Below are 21,713 nucleotides of genomic sequence, written 5' to 3' on the forward strand. Positions count from 1 at the left end.
GTAACCCTTAGCTAGATTCCCCTCTTTGGCCAGGCCCCCGAAGTCTGCCCTCTTCCCAGCTGGCCAGCAGACAGCCCTTCCTGATCGAGCCCTCCTGGCTGACCTCATGGAAAACATGCCATGATCATCCCACTCTCACAGCTGGTTCTTTCCAGCTGCGAACTGACACAGTATCTTAGATGACGTAGTATTTCCAAGAAAAGTCTGCAGAAGGATAGGTACCTGAAGTTTTGAGAAAACAAGTCTACTTGATTTTACTAATGACAAAAGCAAAACAGCATGGTAAATACATTTTATTCATATAGAATGTATTTTGAGGCCCTCCCTGATAATGGGCTTGTTTACTCCAAAACTTAGTATCCAGCTACTCTCTGAAGTAAGTATTTAGAGTAAAAGTATGCACATTTTACTTTATTAACTTTTCTCTAACATTATCTTAGTTATTCAGTATCATTCTTACTTCTCCCTTCGTAGTTAGTACATGTAATCATAACTCTGCTTTAGCTCTTTAATTTTAAATCTGTTCAGCTTTTTGTAATTCATGTAGTTTAGTTTAACACATCAGTTTTTATTTTAGCATCATCAGTTAACTTAAGTCATCTTAACCATTTGTCCTAGTGAAATTATATCCTAAAACCATAGATTAATGATTTTTAAGGTTGGCTATATACATTAACAAATATACTTAACCAGAACATCCCACAAAAATCAAGCTTGATTTATACAGATCATCACATTTCTAGGTACTATACTGTCCAAATAAGGCAAGTTCACGTCAAAGAAAGGTAAAATAATTAAACAGGACGTCAGAAATTAAACTTGTGGTTCACAGCTTTTTTAAAATGGTCATTTGGAAAGATATAATCTTGCTTCATCCCTCTCTGTATTTCCCAAACATTCAATGCTCCTGCCACAACATACTTTTTCCATAACAGGTCAAATAAATTTGTCTTTATGTCTTATTAACACAGGTTCCTTCTCTGCTTGGTACAGCCTCCACTGTTTTGTTTGTTCATTTAGATCCCTTGCACTTTGGGGCCCAGTTAAAATGTTACACTGTAGGGAAAACCATTACCTCCTTTGCCTTCCCACAGCATTTTGCCTGCAATTTCATTACAGTATGCCATTTACTTTTTTATTACCATTATTTATTTTCATATCCAAATCCATTAGGCTGTTTGCTTTCCAAAGGCAGGGGCTGTGTATATGTCTCTGATGCTGTCTCTCTTTCTGAGAACCTACCCAGTACTCTATTCTGCCAGACCACAAAGGGGGATTGATCATTCACCCTCCTATCCAGACTCAAATATTTCTGCATGTTTATATTACTTTTCATAATTCTGTGTTTAACTATTTTACTCACACTAGCATATAAATTGTGCATGTATTAATGCCTATTAGATTAAGTAGCACTTAATGAACATAAAACTAAAAAATGTAAAAGTCCTTTTGTCATAACTGCATAAAAACCTAAAAATGGATTTCTAACTTGCTCAGGTGGCTCATTTAGAACTTATAAACAATGCATTATGTGAAAGGATAAATTTTAAAAATTGTTGCTTTAAGAGAACTTTGTAAACATGGTATGATAGGCATTGTTTATAACTCTGCTAAATTATTCTTTAAGAGATAATTTTAAACACAAAAAACCTTAACTATTTTTAGATGACTGTTTTAATTCTCAAACATTATAACATTTGAAAAATGCCAGACCACCTCATATATGAATGCAATATTACTTAAGAAAAAAAGTCTCTAAAATGTACTCAGTATTGGTAAGAGATCAATATATGCATGCTTTAGAAAAATCACTGCTTTAACATCTTTCTAGGAAGATTATCTTTACTTAGAAATAATTTTAAGTACAACACAATAAATTATAAGTTTTTCGTTTCTAAATTGAAAAACTGTTCTCCAAAACTATTACTTGCAACAGGTGCATAACAAAGGTGACACCAAGTGCCTTGTGGGGTATTTCTATTACTGTATCATCTACATAAGTCAAAGTGCTCACCAAAATGTCACAAGTCACGAAGTGCTGATTTTCCTCTTGCAAGCTGAGGTTTCCTAGTCCACAGTAAAGGGACACTGCGCCATCAGTCTTTCACCACACACTCCACGCCAGCCCCACCCCACGTGTCAAATCTCATGTGAACTGCTCTTTCATCTTTCTCCATTATTAAAACTTTTAATGTATAAAACAATGATTTTCACTTGCGTATATATGAATTAGTAGGGTTAATATCTCCTTTATGAGTGGCAGTACCCAGAGCATGCTTAATTTTGAATCTGGCAGGGAGAGCTCTCTTATAGCCAATCATTGTTTTTTCTTACTCTCTTAAGAAAACTACCTGGACACCCCAAATATAACCACTGTATTTCTGCCATCCTCTTCCCAGCATGCACTGGCAATCTGACATTTAGAGATTTGGTAGAGAACAAAGACAAAATATCGGGAGAGATAAATCCATAAATCTAAAGGATATGTTTTGTACTGCAAAGTAACATTCCAAAGCATAAATCAACTAAAATGTTTTAGAAAAATATTTAACAATTCAAAGGAGGTCACTTAAACCACTATAAACACTTTTTCCTAGACTGGAAAAGAAAAAATACCAAATGGGATTCATATAAAAGTTATGGCCAAGTGTATCATTTAACTAAAGCTTACTGATCTGTAACTCGCAAATTCATTCAGTTCAACAATACAGGGGCATTTTAAAGCCCCCTTTACCAGTGCAACTTGATTTGGAAAGTTTGACCTGTTCTTCTGCTAAGGTTTCAATAATGTAAGAATCTAAAGAAACAGAACTTATTTTAGATCTTCAAGATCAGAGCTCTCTCAAAACATTACAAATCAACCCAACAGTAATTTTTCATTCTATTCTCACTTAGCAAAAAATGACAACCCAAAGCATTTCACTTATCAACTCTACTTACGATGTGTGTGTGGGGTGGGGGTGGGGCTGTGTGCATTTAAAGTTAAAAATTTGGGACTAAAGTGTCTTTGTTGCTACCAAAGCAGACCTGGAAAATTAAGTCAATTAATTTATAACAGAAACATTTTACTATTACTTCTTCTCCACGTTTGCTTTCCCTCGATTTTGGTTTTGACTCATCTCTTGATCTTGTTCTTTCCTCCCAGTTTTGGTCTCTTCCCGTCTTTGCCCTGCACCCTGGACTCTGCACTTGGTCTCTTCCTTCTCTGACTCTCATCCTCCTCCAGTCCTTCAAATTATCTCCCCAGACAGCCTAGGCTCTGATGGAGAAGAGCACCAGCTGTGCAGACATGTCCAGCAAAACTACAGAGAGATAATTTCATCTATGCCCCTTGGCATATATTCATTTATCACTAACTTATCTCCAATCAGATCCTTCTCTGTTCACCTAGCAAAACTTCTGCCACTTTCTTTAGTTTTGTGCCCAGTGGCCCACATGATTTTCAGCAAATGACTGAAATTACACCTCAAAGCAAGATGAGACAATCACAGAGAACTTCCTGCTCAGCCTCACTATGAAATTACTATCTGAGTTCATATTGTTGCCTCCTTCCTTGCCATCTAGAGAAAGAAGGATCCCTCCTTCTACCTAAAGCATCCTTTGATGTTCTAATTACTGTCTCCTCCAGAACAGGATGACATTGGCTCATCATTCATCCTTTCGCATATTTTTCTTCAACTTTTCCTGCTCCATGAATTCATCTCATCATCCCTAGTCTCCTCTCATTTAAAAAGAAAAGAAAAAAAGGCTCTCTGCGGATGCAGCATACCTTCTCTAGTTTCCACCCAGTCCCTCTCCAGCTCTGTGAAGGATCTCCGTGCTTTAGATCCCCTTTTACTCACTGCACGTAGTTTCCGCCTCCAGCATCCACGCCTCTCCCTCCTCTTTCTGCTCGCTCCCACATAGTTCTGTCGCCCGCCTGCCTGGGTCTCCAGGCTCCTCACACGCTGCCCTCTGAGTTCATTCTGTAAACATCCAACTGCCCGTGAAATCTCCATCTCAAGTCAGCTAAGCAGTATCTATACTTTTTTCTTTAATCTTAGTATCTTTTTATACCTCAGCTTGGTGATACCAAAATTTACCATATTACTCAGAAACTGGAGGCCACCCCAAAATATTCTGCCCCCCCTGCCACTCTTCAAGACCCAAGATCCAAGCAAGGAGATCTTCTCTCAATTCTGTGTTCATTTCACACTTAAGACCACCATCTGCTTCAGGCTTTTACCATATCTCCTGGATTACTGTAAACTATTCCTCCTGGCACCCTCTCCCAAGTGGTTTCTATGCTCTGGTCTCAATTTCTCAAATCCATTCTCTCTCTTCTGTAATTTAAGTTACTGAAAACAAGCCAGACCACAGTTGCCACTTTCTTATGTAAAACCATCCATTGGCTCTTTCCCAGACCTTTCTGATTTGAGTTCTAACTCGGCAACCCCATTTCCTCTTTCCTCTAACCCCTTACACCTCCATAATTAACAACAAAACAATAATAATGGTTTTAAACTGTCTGAACACAAAACTGTACGGTCGAAGGTAACTTGATGTGTGCGCTGTGTTCTTCCGCCTGGGGCAGCCTTCCCTGGATTCTCCTCTCACCTGGAGAGGTGGCCCTGGCATCCTGTATGAAGCCTTTCTGACGAGCCCACAGCGACCTCCAGGTAGAGCTCACTGCTTCCTCACCGGGCCGTCCAGTGTTCTGTACCTATACTGTACCTGTTACTCCACAACATTCTAGAGCTGACTCTGCTAAAACACTCCAAATTTATCTTTTTCATAATGGAACCCCTCAATGACTTATCAAGAAATATATCTGACATATTACTTTACTTTGGAATAAAAGCATTTTGAAGGCAAAAGTAGAAAAAATTTTTTTGCATATCTTGAAAGAATAAATCTGGAATCCTTAATCAGGAAAGAATGCTATAATAGTAAGAGGAAAAGAAAACCATCTTAGCAAACAGAAGACAGAAAAAAAATGACCCTCTCAAAATTCACAGAGATGAAGAGCACAGATCTCAGAGCTTTTGTCAGAATACACAGGAAAAACTTACAATGTCTGGCTCAAAATTACACATTCTTAAACATTAACTGCTGTCATCATTAACTTTATTATTATTTTATTAACTAAAGTGACCAGAGTTGGATGGGTTAAAAGCTGCTCTAGGCCACAGGTACTTTTGTTCTCAGTCCTAAAAATGACAGATTCTACCAAAAGTCTCTTGAATTTTTTAAAAATAACAAAAAAGGCATTTAAGAATGATTTCTTATTATACCAGTAAGTATAGTAAATAATAACCACCTTTTGTTCTTTGAGGGTAACTAATTTATAATGATCCTCTCCTTAATGGAAATCATTGTATCACCAAGAAATTCTATTGAAGAGACCAATTTCTTCTTATTAACAAAGCTCCTTTGTCACCACATATGAAAAAAAATGTATCAAATGCTTAAGACACCAAAATTCAAAACAAATCTTTTCTTACACAGTTATAAATTCTAAGAAAGGTGATATAAGCTGCTTTACCTTCAGGGGCATCTGCATCACATCTCTTTGGCACAGAAAGGGTTGAATTGCCTCTATGGCCATTGAAAGTCATATTGCTCTAAAAGATGAAGATACAGTTAAAAGGTAAATACTATATTAACATATGTATTTTGATTAAAAAGTGACACATTATGAACTCATACCCTGTTTTCTATTAAATCACATTTGGCTAATATTCTAAAGTGTAAATTTTATGTAAAATTTCAATTAGAATAAAAAGATTCATGGTAAATTTGACATTAAGGCTTTCTTGCAACAATGTTTAGGCCCGTGTTAATCAATGGAGCTTTTGCCCAGAGAAAACAGCCCTTGGTTTTCCACTGTGGAACAAGAAGAGACTACCGTTTATCCATGCAAAAGCATGATCTTATTTCATCCATTCACAGAAGAATGTTTCATAACATGAGCTAGAGAACTAGGTGCAGGGGATAAGGCAAGAAGATAATAAAGGGTATAAGAAATGAAAAGAATGACTAAGGTGATCTTTTCGCAGTGTGTTTCCCCAACTTGGGTCATCCGTGTACCTCTGCTGTGATGTGTGTCTTATCTCTGATCCACTCACGCTACTGGTATTTCTCAATGAACTAACTACTAATTACATGTTAAAGAAAGAATGAAGGATAAAAAAGGAATGATCTGGGCAGAATGGATTAATAATGAAAGATTCCATTAAAGTAAGGCTTGAACTGGGCCCTAAAACACAGATTTGATTTGAACTATTAGAAAGCAGAGCAAGAGATATTTTAGGAAAAGGAAACTAAATAAAGGCCAAACTAGATATCATCAAAATATTTTAAACTTTCAAAATATTCAAACTAGCTCTCCAGTTATAACTAGGAATCACAGGTGGCTTTTGAAAGATAACACCAAGGAATCAGTGTAACAGGTAAGAGGATCCCCATCAGGATATGAGAAAACATAACTACCCACAAATAAAACATTTATAAAGTCTCTTCTATGGGATTCATGGTACCAATGAGCAGAAATTTTTTGCTCTTTGCTCACCAAAACATTTTGGGGAGCCATCTTAATAAACTTACTTAAAATAGCACTTTAAAGTAAATATTATGAGTTCTAGTAAAGTGCTGAGATAAAGCTCAGCAGTTTGGCAGCATGGGATCCATTTAAGGAACAACTATTATTAAATTCAGTGTTATTTTTAAAAAGAATTCGTATGAAACAAATGTAAATATGCCCAACAATGGAATGTACAACTAGTTTTAGCAGTATTAAATTTAATTTGATGAGCTAATATTTTATGCTAGCTTTCACAAATTAAATTTGGTTTTAGATATTACTATCTTTAAAACGTCAACATAATGACAATTTTTTAATGTTTGTACTTACCTCTATGAAATAGTTTTGGCTTCCATACATAACATACTGGGGAGCAAGACTATAAATCATGTAGCTAGTGTGAAGGACAATAAGCAGAAGTATCATGCAGAGAAATAAGAGCGCCTGGGGCCTGGTTCTACCTCTTCTGATTTTATACAACTGGAAGGAAAAACACAGTGATGCTATTTCAGCCAGCAATACGTTTTACGTGAAGGCACTGGGTCTTGCTCATTTGTTAGGGGGCAATGAATGCAGTTCAATCCACCAATTCCTTTTCCAAAATAAATACTAAGATTTCTTAATCTTTCCAGATAACTATAAGAATAACAAAGACAATTCTTTCCCTGTAAAGCTTTCAGATTCAGATTCATGTTTATTTTAAAAACTCAACACCTAGAGAAATAAATTAGTGTTTTCATGATTTGTTTCAAAGAATCTTCTAAACTTATTATGTAACAGCATCTGTTAGAAATTCATAGAGCTAAGAATGGTGAACTATGTCTAATTCTATCTACAGGTTAAAAGAGTGAGTTTAAACTCTAAGTATTAGTAATACATTTATAGTTTTCTATATATTATTGCAAAAGACAAACATGTCCTGTTTTAAGTACTCATTTCTATGAAATACTCATGATATCCTCATATTGTGTGTGTGCGCATGCGCGCGTGCATGCACACATGCACCCACGCGCCTGCTTAGTGGTGTCTGCCAGGCTCCTCTGTCCATGGGATTTCCCAGGCAAGTATACTGCAGTGGACTGCCATTTCCTCCTCCAGGTATCTTCTTGACCCAGGGATCGAACCTGTGTCTCTTGTGTCTCCTGCATTGGTAGGCGGATTCTTTATCAACTGCGCCATCTGGGAAACCCATCCTCATGTTATACTCAACTATAAAACTATCATCTAGTTTCTGGTAATTTATGACCATCTGACTATAGCTATTTCCATGTGCAGCCTGTATGGATGAATGGAAACTGAAACATGTAGGAGCAGATACAAGAAGCCTGGTGACAGGCCTCTCATTTCAATGACAGAGCACACTTTAGCAACTGAGACAGCACCTCCCTGCTTTACTACTCGATTGAATATAATAGTACAATATAGAATAACAGGACTCTAATTCTGGATGGGACATGATCACCTAAAAGTGCACACTTCCCGCTTCCCTATGCCCAGTAGTGGCTGGTAGTGATAAAACATTACGCATCAGAAAGAAAGCAGTCTGTGGGAGACTTCTGGGAAAGCCACGCCCTCTGTCACCCCTTCTCCTAGCTGCCTCTTCCTCACAGTACACAGACGGGATAAAGAGGGCTGAAGCAGCCATATCTCAGCCATGAGGGAGAAGCCAAGAGGAATAAACACAGAGATATTAGACTTGATGTTTTTAAGTTGCTGAAGCAATGCTAGATTTAAAAAATTTCCCACAGCAGGAAGTTTTTCATTAGTTCAAGCCACTAGTTAATTGCATTTTACACACAGCTGGAATTATGAAGTGATATATCTCATTTTAATATCAAAATGAGAATAAGAAGAAAATAACCCTTTCTCCAATAGCACAGGAATCTTTCACTCCCGGTCACAGGGCCATATTTTGAACTACAGTGTATCCAGTTGTGCTGCGATGCAGTTGGGCTACAGTCAAACACTAAGGAAAATAACAGAACTTCTAAACCACGGCTTCTCAGCCTCAGCACTGCTATTTTGGGCTGGATAAGCAAGTCTTTGTTGCGGGGCTGCCTGTGCGATACAGGACGCTGACCCGATTCCCTGCTCTCTACCCACTAGATGCCAGTAGTGCTTCCTAGTTAAAACAACTGAAAACATCTCCACACTTTGCCAAATATACCAGGAGGGCAAAACTGCCCCCGTTTAAGAACTGCTGCTTTAGACAAAGAGGCTTCCCAGGTGACTCAGCAGTAAAGAACCCACCTGCCAATGCAGGAGATGCAGGTTCGATCCTTGGGTCAGGAAGATCCCCTGAAAGAGGAAATGGCAACCCACTCCAGTATTCATGGTGGGATAATCCCATGGACCGAGGAGACTTGGAGGCTACAGTACATGAAGTTACAAAGAGCTGAACGCAACTGAGCATGCACGCTCTGGACTAAGAGCACTTTTATGTTAACATAAAGTGAAAAGGCTAGTACTTCTACCATTTTGGTATCAAGATATTTATAACTTCTGTATTATAAATCTAAGATAATTTGCAATAATGGAGGTTATATACAAAATGATGGAAAAAATAAAAATAATAACATATACTCACTCTAATCCAAAAGAACCATATGCCAATATTTCGAATCCCCGCCATTGAAGTAAAAATAAAGTACATAATAATAATTGTTATAAGAATATAATCAAGAGGGAACACCTGAAAAAAGATAAAATTAAACTTAATACACAAACAGTAAGGGCTCCAGGAGTCATGCATTGAATACAATTAAGTGAAACTTCATTATTCATATTTGGCAATGTTTAAAATATCAACCCTGATCAGGCTACTATGATAATACAAAAAAAAAAGAAAAAAAAAACCTCCAAGAAGCGAACTACCAAATTATTACCAAACTGTTCAACACTACCATCCTAACAAAAATCCTATAATAAATTAAACTAAAAATTACATTTATATATGGAATAAAAGACTTCATTAAACGGCAAAATGAAGGAATGCTTGGAAAAGTTCACCCTAAGTTTAAATGTATCTCCAATTCAAATAATACATAACTTAAAAGAGTTCAGTAATACATCAATACAATAATTTTTAGAACAACATATCAATGTAGAAGTTAAATGTAAATAAAAAGCCAAATTAACAGAGAGCACAAGCATATATTGTGCATTAACAGGTTTGTCACCATAATAATTTGACAGTGTGTTTGCTACAGTATAAAATGACTGATTTTTTTTTTTCACTTACAGTTTGTAGTAAAGGCAAAAGCATATTCAGTGGGTTACTCAGGTTAGCTCCAAAAATTATGAAACCAGAATCTATTCCAGCTGAATGAAGAGCTTTATCCAAGCTATAACAAAGTATATAGTGAATTTACACATTATACCATCACATTTTCTGTTAGTTTAGAAAGAATAACATCATAACTCGAGCAAGTATATTCAACCGAGTCCAAGAAAACCACAAATAACAAATCAAACATCATTTAAATATCTTACAGATATTGTTCAATTGATTAGACCAAAAAAATACCGTCTATTATTGGGCCTTTTTAGTCATTCTTTGAGTTAATGCTGTAGAACACTTCAAGTAAAACAGCTACTTAAGATGAATCGGCTACATTAATGGAATTCAGCACGGAAAATGTATAGTAGCACAGGAGATGTGTAAGTGCGCTAGAAAATGTGTCTACTGTACTTACTTTGACAGGAAGAGAGAAATTACAAACAGCAATGCAACAAAGATGAAAAATATTCCCCAAATGATCTAAAAGCAAAAAAAAAAAAAAAATCATTAAAATATACTTCCAAAAGTTGATATTAAAAGTACAAAACCATTAGGCTCAATATGAGTCGATACCATGTGAAAATGATCTAAAAAATGACCTAAAAATACATTTTAACTTAGTCTATAATCCTAGGTATATGTCACTAAATTTTCATCATGAGGCTATCTGAGAACAAATACACAGAAGGGAAAAGGCATTTAAAGTCTTCACTGGTAAGTAAACAAGTGAGACTCTTTGCTAGGTCAAATAAAAGTTCATACTGACTTATATTCAAATACAAGACGTTAACTGAAAACTATATTAAGACTAATACACATACACAGAAAGCAAAAACCAAGAAACTCATCAGGTTATAGTAACCTGTTGCTAAAATAGAGAACTTGTAACATTTTCTCACAGAAGTAATGAGATATACATTTGACTCTTGGACAACACTCTAAATAGCCAAAAATCTGTGTAGAGCTCATTGTCAGCCTTCTGCACATGCAGTTCCTCCATATCCACATAGTTCCCCAACTGTGGGTGGCAGAGTGCTGTATCATGGGCTAAAGAAAATTATCCTTGTGCATGTGGACCTGAGTAATTCAAACCATTCAAGCTGTATTGCTAGTATTATTTTTGAAATAGAGTACTAACAGCACTGAGGAAATGTCACATAAAACTACCTCTGTGGAAAAATGTGCTAAGAATTGTAATCGATGGAATATACTTCCTTATACTCTAAGTATGAACTTGAAAGGATATGCATGAGACATGAAGGATATATATGAGCTGTATACAGGAAAACAATGATTGGAACTGTGTCCCTAAGGAATAAAATTTCAGAATAAAAACAATGAAATCTATGTTTGGGACTCTCAAGAGTCCTTTGGACTGCAAGGAGATCCAACCAGTCCATCCTAAAGCAAATCAGTCCTGAATGTTCATTGGAAGGACTGATGCTGAAGCTAAAATTCCAATACTTTTGCCACATGATGGGAAGAACTGACTCATCGGAAAAGACCCTGATGCTAGGAAAGACTGAAGACAGGAGGAGAAGGGGACAACAGAGGATGAGATGGTTGGGTGACATCACTGACTCAATGGACATGAGTTTGAGTAATTCCGGGAGTTGCTGATGGACAGCGAGGCCTGGTGTGCTGCAATCCATGGGGTTGCAAAGAGTTGGACATGACTGAGCTACTGAACTGAACTGTTTTGGTTTCTCCTTTGCCTGGAATTGATAGAAACAGATGGAAAACATTATGAATGCTAGGGAGATTTTTCATCTTATTTCACATGATCATTGAAGAATATTTTAGAATTGTGATATGATAAAAGAAAAGTAGAATAATAACACATTATCCTACCCAGCACAGAAAGATAGATCTGGACATAAATCTTAGGGTTGTGTCCTAGGGAATTCTTTGGTTCTGAAAGAGCACCTTTAGAGCTCACTGGAAGCAGCAGCTTGGCAAGAGGACCAAAAAGGGTATAGCCATCACTCAAAATATACTGCACAGATCCATTTTATATACTGGGATTTCACATGAGCATTTACTCTAAAAAACATCTCATTGCTAAGTAAGTTGAAGTGACTCCTTTATAGGAACAGAAGATTAGTAGTACCAGGTATAAAGGAGCATACACAATCTTTTTCTACCAGGTTTGAGCACTATATCCAGGAGAACTGAAGCCAATATCCATACACTGAGGAAACATATTATTTCTCAGCAGCCTGCTGACAGCAAATAGCTTGTAGCAGGAGGTAGTGCCAGCACCAACTGCCAGCAAGCAGTCAAGCAGTAAAGGAGCATGACACAGAGAGTGGGAGAAATCAGCACTGCCCTGGCCTGGGTGCCTGCTGGAGAAGGAAAGAAGAGAAAAGCTTTAACTACACCCCAGTCTGCTGAGATGAATGAGCCAGAGTCATGACGGTTTAACCATGGCTACTTAACAAAACAAAGAAAAATATTAAAAAGATAAATGTTTTATAAAGACCAAGGAAACTAAATATATTTAAATGTGAGAACTTAAGTTAGTAGTACTTACAGAATCAAGTCAGTGGTGACCACCTTGGGTTGACCTAAATGCTACATATTCCACACCAGCTATTATATCAATTTTGAAAAAATAATTAAGCCAAAGAGATGACATCAGTAAAAGTAACAGAGTAGTAATCTCTGAAAATCCTTTCCCCTTAAAAGCAATTTAAAAACCAGCATAAATTGTCAGAACAAACTTTTTCAACATTGAAAATGAACCAGAAGCATGCAACAATCCAGGAGTATTTATTTAACAAAACGGCTCTCAGTAATAGCACAGAACACTGTGGCATTCTGATTTGCTCTAGTACCAACCCTTCCTCTCTGTAAGCTGGGCAGCCACCTGAGAAAGCAGAAGGGGCTGGGGCTCTTTCAGTCTCCTTCCCAGAGACCTGCCATTACCTGACCTGCCTGGAAGGTACATGGAAGATCCCACTTGAAAGACTGTGTCTGGCCTGAAATGGAGCTCATACAGTGCAAAAATTCCTTTTTCCCAGGAACCAGTGAACTTTATGGCCATAAGAGCGAGTCAATATCAGGCAAAAAACAAACTACCAAAAAGATTAAAATGGAAACGTAAGGAATGAAATGTTCACAGGGGCTCTGAAAAGTTTACATATATTCCTGGGAATGACGAAGGCCCTGTGCATGTTCAGGAATATAAGGAGAAGTCTAACTGCACTCTGGTCGACCCTGAGCTTCTGTCTGCATGAGCAGGAAGTGTGGGCTAAGGTAGTACTGTGCATCCTGAGTGCTGAAGTCACGTCTCCCCTCACATATGACCCCTCAGCAAGACTGGGAGACTTGCGGATTCTAGGTGTTTAAGAAAATCTGTGTCCAATAATTGACTAAACCAACCAAGGAGAAACTTCAGTGACTGCAACAACAAAGAAAACAGACTTCATAGCATGCATAAAAGTCACTAAATAAACAACGAAAAGCAATAACAGAAAATCCAGGGGAGAATCTCATCTCCCGAGTTACTGCATTATGCTATTTTAAATTTCTCATGCTTTAACTTTAAAAAAAAAAAGACAGAGAGAGAGACATGCAAAGCAGCAAGAAAGTATGGCTAATACAGAGAAAAAAAAATAATCAATAGGCACTGTACTTGAGGAAGTCCTTGAGGACACTGAACTTATAAGACAAAAACTTTAAAGCCACTATTTTAAATATGTGTAGCTCAGAACATGAACTCCTTATTGCCAAATTCAGACTTAAATTGAACAAAGTAGGGAAAACCACTAGACCATTCAGGTATGACCTAAACCAAATCCCGAATGATTATACAGTGTAAGTGACAAACAGATTTAAGGGACTAGATCTGATAGAGTGCCTGATGAACTATGGGCAGAGGTTCATGACCCTGTACGAGAGACAGGCAGCAAGACCATCCCCCTAAGAAAAAGAAATGCAAAAAAGCAAAATGGCTGTCTGAAGAGGCCTTACAAATAGCTGTGAAAAGAAGAGAAGCAAAAAGCAAAGGAGAAAAGGAAAGATATACCCATTTGAATGCAGAGTTCCAAAGAATAACAAGGAGAGATAAGAAAGCCTTCCTCAGAGATCAGCGCAAAGAAATAGAGGAAAACAACAGATTGGGAAAGACTAGAGATTTCTTCAAGAAAATTAGAGATACCAAGGGAACATTTCATGCGAAGATGGGCTCACTAAAGGACAGAAATGGTAGGGACCTAACAGAAGCAGAAGATATTAAGAAGAGGTGGCAAGAATACACAGAAGAACTGTACAAAAAAAAGATCTTCACGACCGAGAGAATCATGAGGGTGTGATCACTCACCTAGAGCCAGACATCCTGGAATGTGAAGTCAAGTGGGCCTTAGAAAACATCACTACGGACAAAGCTAGTGGAGGTGATAGATTCCAGTTGAGCTATTTCAAATCCTGAAAGATGATGCTGTGAAAGTGCTGCACTCAATATGCCAGCAAATTTGGAAAACTCAGCAGTGGCCACAGGACTGGAAAAGGTCAGTTTTCATTCCAATCCCAAAGAAAGGCAATGCCAAAGAATGCTCAAAATACCGCACAATTGCACTCATCTCATACACTAGTAAAGCAATGCTCAAAATTTGCCAAGCCAGGCTTCAACAATACGTGGACCGTGAACTTCCAGCTGTTCCAGCTGGATTTAGAAAAGGCAGAGGAACCAGAGATCAAATTGCCAACATCCGCTGGATCATTGAAAAAGCAAGAGAGTTCCAGAAAAACACCCTTATGGCAGAAAGTGAAGAAGAACAAAAGTGCCTCATGATGAAAGTTAAAGAAGAGAGTGAAAAAGTTGGCTTAAAACTCAACATTCAGAAAACTAGTAGTATCATGTCATCCGGTCCCATCACTTCATGGCAAACAGATGGGGAAACAATGGAAACAGTGGCAGATTTTATTTGGGGGGGGGGCTCCAAAATCACTGCAGATGTTGACTGCAGCCATGAAATTAAAAGATGCTTACTCCTTGGAAGAAAAGTTATGACCAACCTAGATAGTATACTCAAAAGCAGAGACTTTACTTTGCTGACTAAGGTCCGTCCAGTCAAGGATATGGTTTTTCTAGCAGTCATGTATGGATGCGAGAGTTAGACTATAAAGAAAGCTGAGCACCACAGAATTGATGCTTTTGAACTGTAGTACTGGAGAAGACTCTTGAGAGTTCCTTGGACTGCAAGGAGATCCAACCAGTCCATCCTAAAGGAAATCAGTCCTGAATATTCATTGGAAGGACTGATGTTGAAGCTGAAACTCAGAAACTCTGGCCACCTGATGAGAAGATTGGACTCATTTGGAAAGACCCTGATGATGAGAAAGATCGAAGGTAGGAGAAGGGGACGACAGAGGATGAGATGGTTAGATGGCATCACCAGCTTAACGGACATGAGTTTGAGTAAACTCCAGGAGTTGGTGATAGACAGGGAGGCCTGGTGTGCTGCAGTCCATGGCGTCACAAAGAGTCAGACACAACTGAGTGACTGCACTTAACTGAAAGAACTAAAGAAAAGCGTTTCTTAAGAACTAAGACAAATTGAAAGCAATATCTCACTGAATACAGAATATCAACAAAGAGATAGGATTTCTCAAGATGAAAAATGCAGTAATTGAAACAAACAGCTCACTAGAAAACAAAATGGAAAGTTCAGCAGATCTGACCGATCAGGAGAAAAGAATCATTAAACTTGAAGATGAATCGATTGAGATGATCAAGTCTGAGGAACAGAAGCAAACTCCTTGAGGGTAAGGGCTGAGACCTTCACCTCTTTGCTGGCCATCAGCTGGGAGCCTCTCAGTCCCCGAGGCTGTGTGCATCCCTCTTCACGTTCCCTCCATTGTCAAGTCAGTAATGGCAGCTCAGTTATGAGTGTCTCTCTCTCACACTTGACCACTCTTTCCAACTCTTGCCACGGAGGCTCTCTGTCTTTATTCATCCAGCTGTGCCAGGTCTTTGTTGCAGCACTCAGATCTTTGATCTTGGGTACGGCACATGAAGTCGTCAGCTGTGGCATGTGGGAGCTGGTTCCCTGACTAGTTATCAGACCTGTGCTGCCTGCATTGGGAGCACAGTCTTAACCACTGGACCAGACGGAAGTCCCATTCACACTTATTAATGTGACTAACACATTTAGTTTAGAAAATATCTCGTTTGATAACTATGTATGTATTTCCTGTGTTTCTTTCTCCAGCTAATATGAATTCCTTGCTCCTGGATTTTTAGTCCTTTTGTGTTAAGAAAGTTTATATTTTTGTTCGTGTACTTGAATTTTCCAATGCTCCTAGCCCCCATGTTCTTATCCACTCCTTTATTAAACAATGTATTGGTTTAGTAAAGAACACATATCGGTTCTTATGTGTTCAACTCCTACCTACTGCCTACACAGTAATCTATGAGAAATTCTATTTTCTTTGTCTCCCTTCTTAATTATTTCTATTCCTCAGCACACATGTTTGTGCTTCACTCTCTGCCCCAGCCCACACCTTCTCTTCACACAATACTAAATGTTCACCATAGTCCTTTTGCTGATGTTTACTTTCGTACCTCTTAATAGGCCAGAACTTGGCAACTGGGGATTTCTCAACAAGAGCTCATCAGTACAGAATCCCCTGAGTTCTCAAATGTTTAAAAACTGTTTTTCTAAAGGATATTTTGGCTAAATACAAATTCCTTGGTTCTGCCAACTAAAAGTGGGCACTTGCCATCAGTCTCTGCAAGGACTAAGTCACAAACCACTGCAGCTGCCTACCTTCGACACCCCCTGAGAAGGCTTCACGGTGGAGACCAGGAGTGAGGCACTCTATGATCCAGGAAAATGGGCAGAACAGGCCCTCAGGGAGTTAGGTATTTTCAGGAGACAACTGTATGAGCTTGAATCTTACATCTCTTCAGATCTAGCATTAAAATCATTAATGCTGACTTCTGCTCCTCATAACTGGCCAATAACCTTCTGCCAACATGTGTGCCTGACTGCATGCATCCCTTCACTAAAATCATATACAATACTGACTTTCCCTCACCTCTTGTGAGCAGCTCCTCACAAATTGTGCGTTTTTTTTTTCTCCAGTTAGTTCATACATTTTCATTGAGATTTTATTTTTTTAATGTTCTTCCATTCCTGCCTAGCTTTGTATGTTTCTTGAGAAGTCTAAGTCTAATAATGTTGCCCTTGTGAGCTGATCCTTTTGCTTGGAAATCTTAAGGATTTCTTTAAATCTGAAGTAGGTTTTACCAGGAAATTGCACATAAATTTTCCCAGGTACAAAGTGGCTATTTCCTGTCTATTCATGATATAGAATATTCATGACATGTGGATTCATGTCCATTTATTTTAGGTTTTTTTGGGGGGGGGTATTATACCTTTAAATATTCGGCTAATTTGTTTTGTTTTGCCACTGCATGGAAACCTACACATATGTAAGTTTTTCTTTCTCTTCCATTTCAATGCTCGTTTTTGGATTTTTTTATTTCATCTTATTTTCCTTCTCTTGGTTATCCTTCTGCCTTTCTTCAAATGCCCCCTCTTCCTGAATTTTATTTGATCCTTTTCTCTTTTGGACACACTGTAAATTTGTTTTCATTTCTAAAATTAAGTGTATTTTCCTCCCATTTTGCCCTGAGTTAAACTCTATTTCTATCTGATTTTTTGTCGTTTCTGTTTTCTTGCTTCTTAAATAGCAGTAAAATACAAATAACATAAAATTTACCATCTCAAACATTTTTAAGTGTACAGTTTAGTTGTGTTAAATTAACTCACACTGTTCTGCAAACCAATCTCTTTTCATTTTGCAAAACTGAAACTCTGCACCCATTAAAGAACTCCCTAGACTTCCTGGCCCCCGACCTTTGGAAAATCACCAGAGTTTTCCAGGTACCTCTTAAAAGTTGAATTATACAGTATTTGTCTTTTAATGATTGGCTTATTTCACCTAAGATTGGGGGTTTAAGATCAATCACAAGCTCATCTCCAAATTTCCTCTTCTCTCTACCAAAAGTTTCCCAGATTGTCTTTGTGTAACACAAAGTTTTGTAGTAAGAGCTGGAGAGAAAACTTGCTGGATTTGGGAGGTCTTTTGTTGTTGTTTTTCTTATAGCTGATTCTCATTGTGGATTCTGCATTTACAAACCTACTGTTCACTAAAATTTATTTATGGCCTTAAAATCAATACACACGGCCCTTAGCGGTCTTGTGAAGATACACTGTGCATGCATGCTCAGTCTCTCAGTTATGTCTGACTCTTTGTGACCCCACGGATTGTAGCCCAACAGACTACTTCTGTCCATTGAATTTTTCAGGTGAGAATGTTGGAGTGATTAGCCATTTCTTACTCCAGGGGATCTTCCTGACAGAGGGCTCGAACCTGCATCTCCTGCATCAGCAGGCAGATTCTTTACTACTGCACTGCCTCGCAGATACATACAAAGAGGTAAAAATTCTAAGTTCCCGATGCTCACATTCTGAGCTGAGTGTGAACCAGGCAATACTCTGCTTTCTTGTTTCAACTCTCTTACTACAAACAAGTATCCTGTAAGTGGACTATTTACTGCTACATTCTTTGCATTTTTGTACTTTCTGTAGGCAATTTTCTTGTTTAAAATAGTCCCCAAGCATACTGCTGAAGTGCTGTCTAGTTCCTAAGACTAAGAAGTTATTCAGTTCTGAGTCTCTCCAGTGTATACATGTTATCAAATTTTTGTTTGAAATTCTCCTGTTAACCTGTCTCATGTCAATTTAATTCTTAGACCAGAGAGAAGAATTGAGAAAGGTAGAAAAACGTTTCTTTCTTCCCCACAACAAAACACTGCTGAGAGAAATTTAATGAGACATAAACAAATGTAAAGTCGGCCAATATTTATGGTGTAATATGACTTAATACATTAAAAATGACAATACTACTGAAAGTGTTCTACAGATACAATGCAATCCCTACCAAAATCATAATGACCTTTTTTTTTTGTCTTTTTGCAGAAACAGAAAAAGTCATCCTAAAATTCATATGAATTTCAAGGAAGCCCAAACAGTCAAAACAATCTTGAAAAAGAACAACAAAGTTACAGGACTCACGCTTCTCTATTTCAAAATTTACTACAAAGCCACAGCAACCAAACAGTATGGTACTGGCATAAAGACAGACATATAGCCAATGGAAAAGACTCCAGAAATGAATGCTCACACATATGCTCAAATGATCTTTGACAAGGGGGCCAAGGTCACTGAAAGGGGAAAGAACAGTCTTTTCAAAGCATGATGCTGGGAAGAAGACATCCTCATGAAAAAAAAATGAAATTAGACTACTACCCTTCACCATATACAAATACCTCAAAATAGATCAAAGATCTAAATGTAAGAGCTAAAATTATTAAACTCTAAGGAAAAAAATCTTCATGGCATTGCATCTGGTAATTATTTTTTGGATATGACATAAAACACAGGTAACAAAAGAAAAAAATGCATCAGATATCATCAAAATTAAAAATCTGTGTATCAAAAGACACTATCAACAGAGTGAAAACACACGCCAAGAATAGGAGAATATTTACAAATCATGTATCTGATGAGTAACATTCAGAATATTAAAAATGAAACTTGAATAAGCATTTCTCCAAAGTAAATATACAAAGCCAACAGTCTAATGAAAAGATGCTCTATGTCACTAGTCAAATGAAATGCAAATGAAAACCATAATGAGATATAACTTCACATGCATAAGGTTGGTTATTATCAAAACAAAGGAAAATAAGTGTTGACAATGATATGGATAAATTAGAACCTTTGTGCATTGCTGGTGGGCATTGCAGGTGCAGTCACTGTGGAAAATAGCAGGTTCTTCAAAAAGTTATACCAGAACTGATCAAGATCTAGCAATTGCATTTCAAGATATATACTCAAAAGAACTGAAAGCAGGGACTCAAACAGGTTTTTGTACACCAATTACCTTGAAAGCACCATTCACAATAACCAAAAGTTGGAAAAAACTCAATGTCTACCAACTGATGGATGGATAAACAAAATGATGGATGGAAAAACAAAATTAATATTATTCAACCGTAAAAAGGAATGAAATTTCAATACATCAAAAACATGAATGAACTTTGAAGAAATTATGTAACGTCAAATAAACCAGACATAAAAGGATATATAATTCACTTACATAAGGTACCTACAATAGGAAATTCAGAGAGACAGAAAGCAGGATAGAGGTCATTAGGGGATGTGAGCTGGGCAGATGAATCAGGAGGGAAGGAGTACAACCTTTAAAGGGTACCATCTTTAAAGGAAGTCAGAGTGTTGGATACAACATAACCTGGTCAGACCCAACTAGGTCTGAGAGGGCAGAAGATTCGACTTCCAGTAGACCTGAAGCCTCATTATATGCTCATTGTAATACATCAGCTAAACGACACCCCACAAATGCCATGACAATTCTATAAAAGGTCAACAAGTGGGTGGTGGCTCAACTCCTGGAAATTCCCGCACCTTCCAAGATGGTTAGAATAATCCTCCCACTCATTAACCTATGAAATTACTCAGCCCATAAAAACCACCCACTCCATATTTCAGGGCCTCTCACCTTCTGAGACGCCCCACACTGTCTGAGGAGTATATTTCTCCCAGCACCGTTCTCAGCTTTTAAGACAGACTGAATTCTGTTTATGGAATGTGTACCTCTCTAAATAAATCCACTTCTTACCTATCACTTTGTCTCTCACTCAATTCTTTCTGCTATGAGACATCAAGAACCTGAATTTCATTAAGTCCTGAGACCAGGTGTGTGATCTCAGTTAAAAGACAGTGGGTTCAAGCCCCAATCTGAGATGTATGGTTTCAGGGGGATGGGGGTGGGGTGGAGGTGAGGAATGGAGAGTTACTGTTGAGTGTTCTATTAGAGATGATGAAGGTTCTGGAAACGGGCAGTGGTGAGGATTGTACAACACTGTGAATGTGATGCCCATCAACAAATAGTTTAAATGGTGTATTATATGTTATACATGTTTTACCACAAAAAAGCCTGAAAAGATAAGTGATACAACTATGGATATGAATTTACAACTTTCTATATGAATATAAGAGGTATAAATATAACAAGAGGTGCATCAGGAGCTTTAGGTTATCTAGGCCAACTAGTTGTATACACTAGAAGAATGTGCATCTGTCAGAGGGCAAGTTTAATCAAGTGAGTAATGAAGACTGTATGGTTAGAAATGTGCTCAGTATTGTATATAAACACTATTTTAAGGACCCATTAACTTATTCTAATTAAATGCTTATTTCTGTAAGACTCTTCAACTCAAAACTAATTTTCTTCCTTGAGTTCCATGGCTAATTTGCGTCTTTGTATGGCAGGAACAAACACAATATTGTAAGGCAATTTCCCCCAGGTAAAAATAGATTTTTTAAAAAACTAGAAAAAGTGAGGTACAAACAAAAAGAAAAATAAGTCTCTTCACTGTTAACCTGAAGCCATCACAACACTGTTAATCTGCTAACCCCCAATATAAAACAAAAGATTCAAAAGAACAAAATGAAAAATGAAGGAATGCGTAAACGTCTACATAAAGATTTGTACACAAATGTTCACATCAGCATATAATCATAACAGCCTCAAACTGGAAACAACTTGAATCCCCATTAGCAGGTGAATGAGTAAACAAGCTGTGAAACAGACACAGCAGAACGGTACTCAGCAAGAAAACAGAATGAACCGCTGAAAAGAAATGCGGTAACACGGGTGAGCCTCAGAAGCACTGAGCTGAGCCAAGGCCAGACAAAGTCTGTACCTTCCACGATTCCACAGAACATGTGAAAGTTAACCTCAGTGACAGAAGGACATCAGTGACTGTTTGGG

General features: G+C 37.7%; 1 protein-coding gene across 1 annotated transcript in view; it reads right to left on the reverse strand.

Moving 5' to 3' along the window:
• The window catches only part of LMBRD1 (LMBR1 domain containing 1), a 143,759-nt gene that overhangs the window by 22,353 nt on the left and 99,693 nt on the right, over positions 1-21,713 (reverse strand). The window contains exons 10-14 of the mRNA XM_018058813.1: positions 10,258-10,322; positions 9,804-9,906; positions 9,150-9,254; positions 6,893-7,042; positions 5,525-5,603 (exon numbers count right to left, since the gene is read on the reverse strand). Of these exons, the coding sequence (XP_017914302.1) occupies positions 5,525-5,603; positions 6,893-7,042; positions 9,150-9,254; positions 9,804-9,906; positions 10,258-10,322 (502 nt within the window). The remainder of the gene's footprint in view (positions 1-5,524; positions 5,604-6,892; positions 7,043-9,149; positions 9,255-9,803; positions 9,907-10,257; positions 10,323-21,713) is intronic.

This window comes from Capra hircus, chromosome 14 (assembly GCF_001704415.2).
Source record: "Capra hircus breed San Clemente chromosome 14, ASM170441v1, whole genome shotgun sequence".
In the NCBI taxonomy this organism is placed as follows: Eukaryota; Metazoa; Chordata; class Mammalia; order Artiodactyla; family Bovidae; genus Capra; species Capra hircus.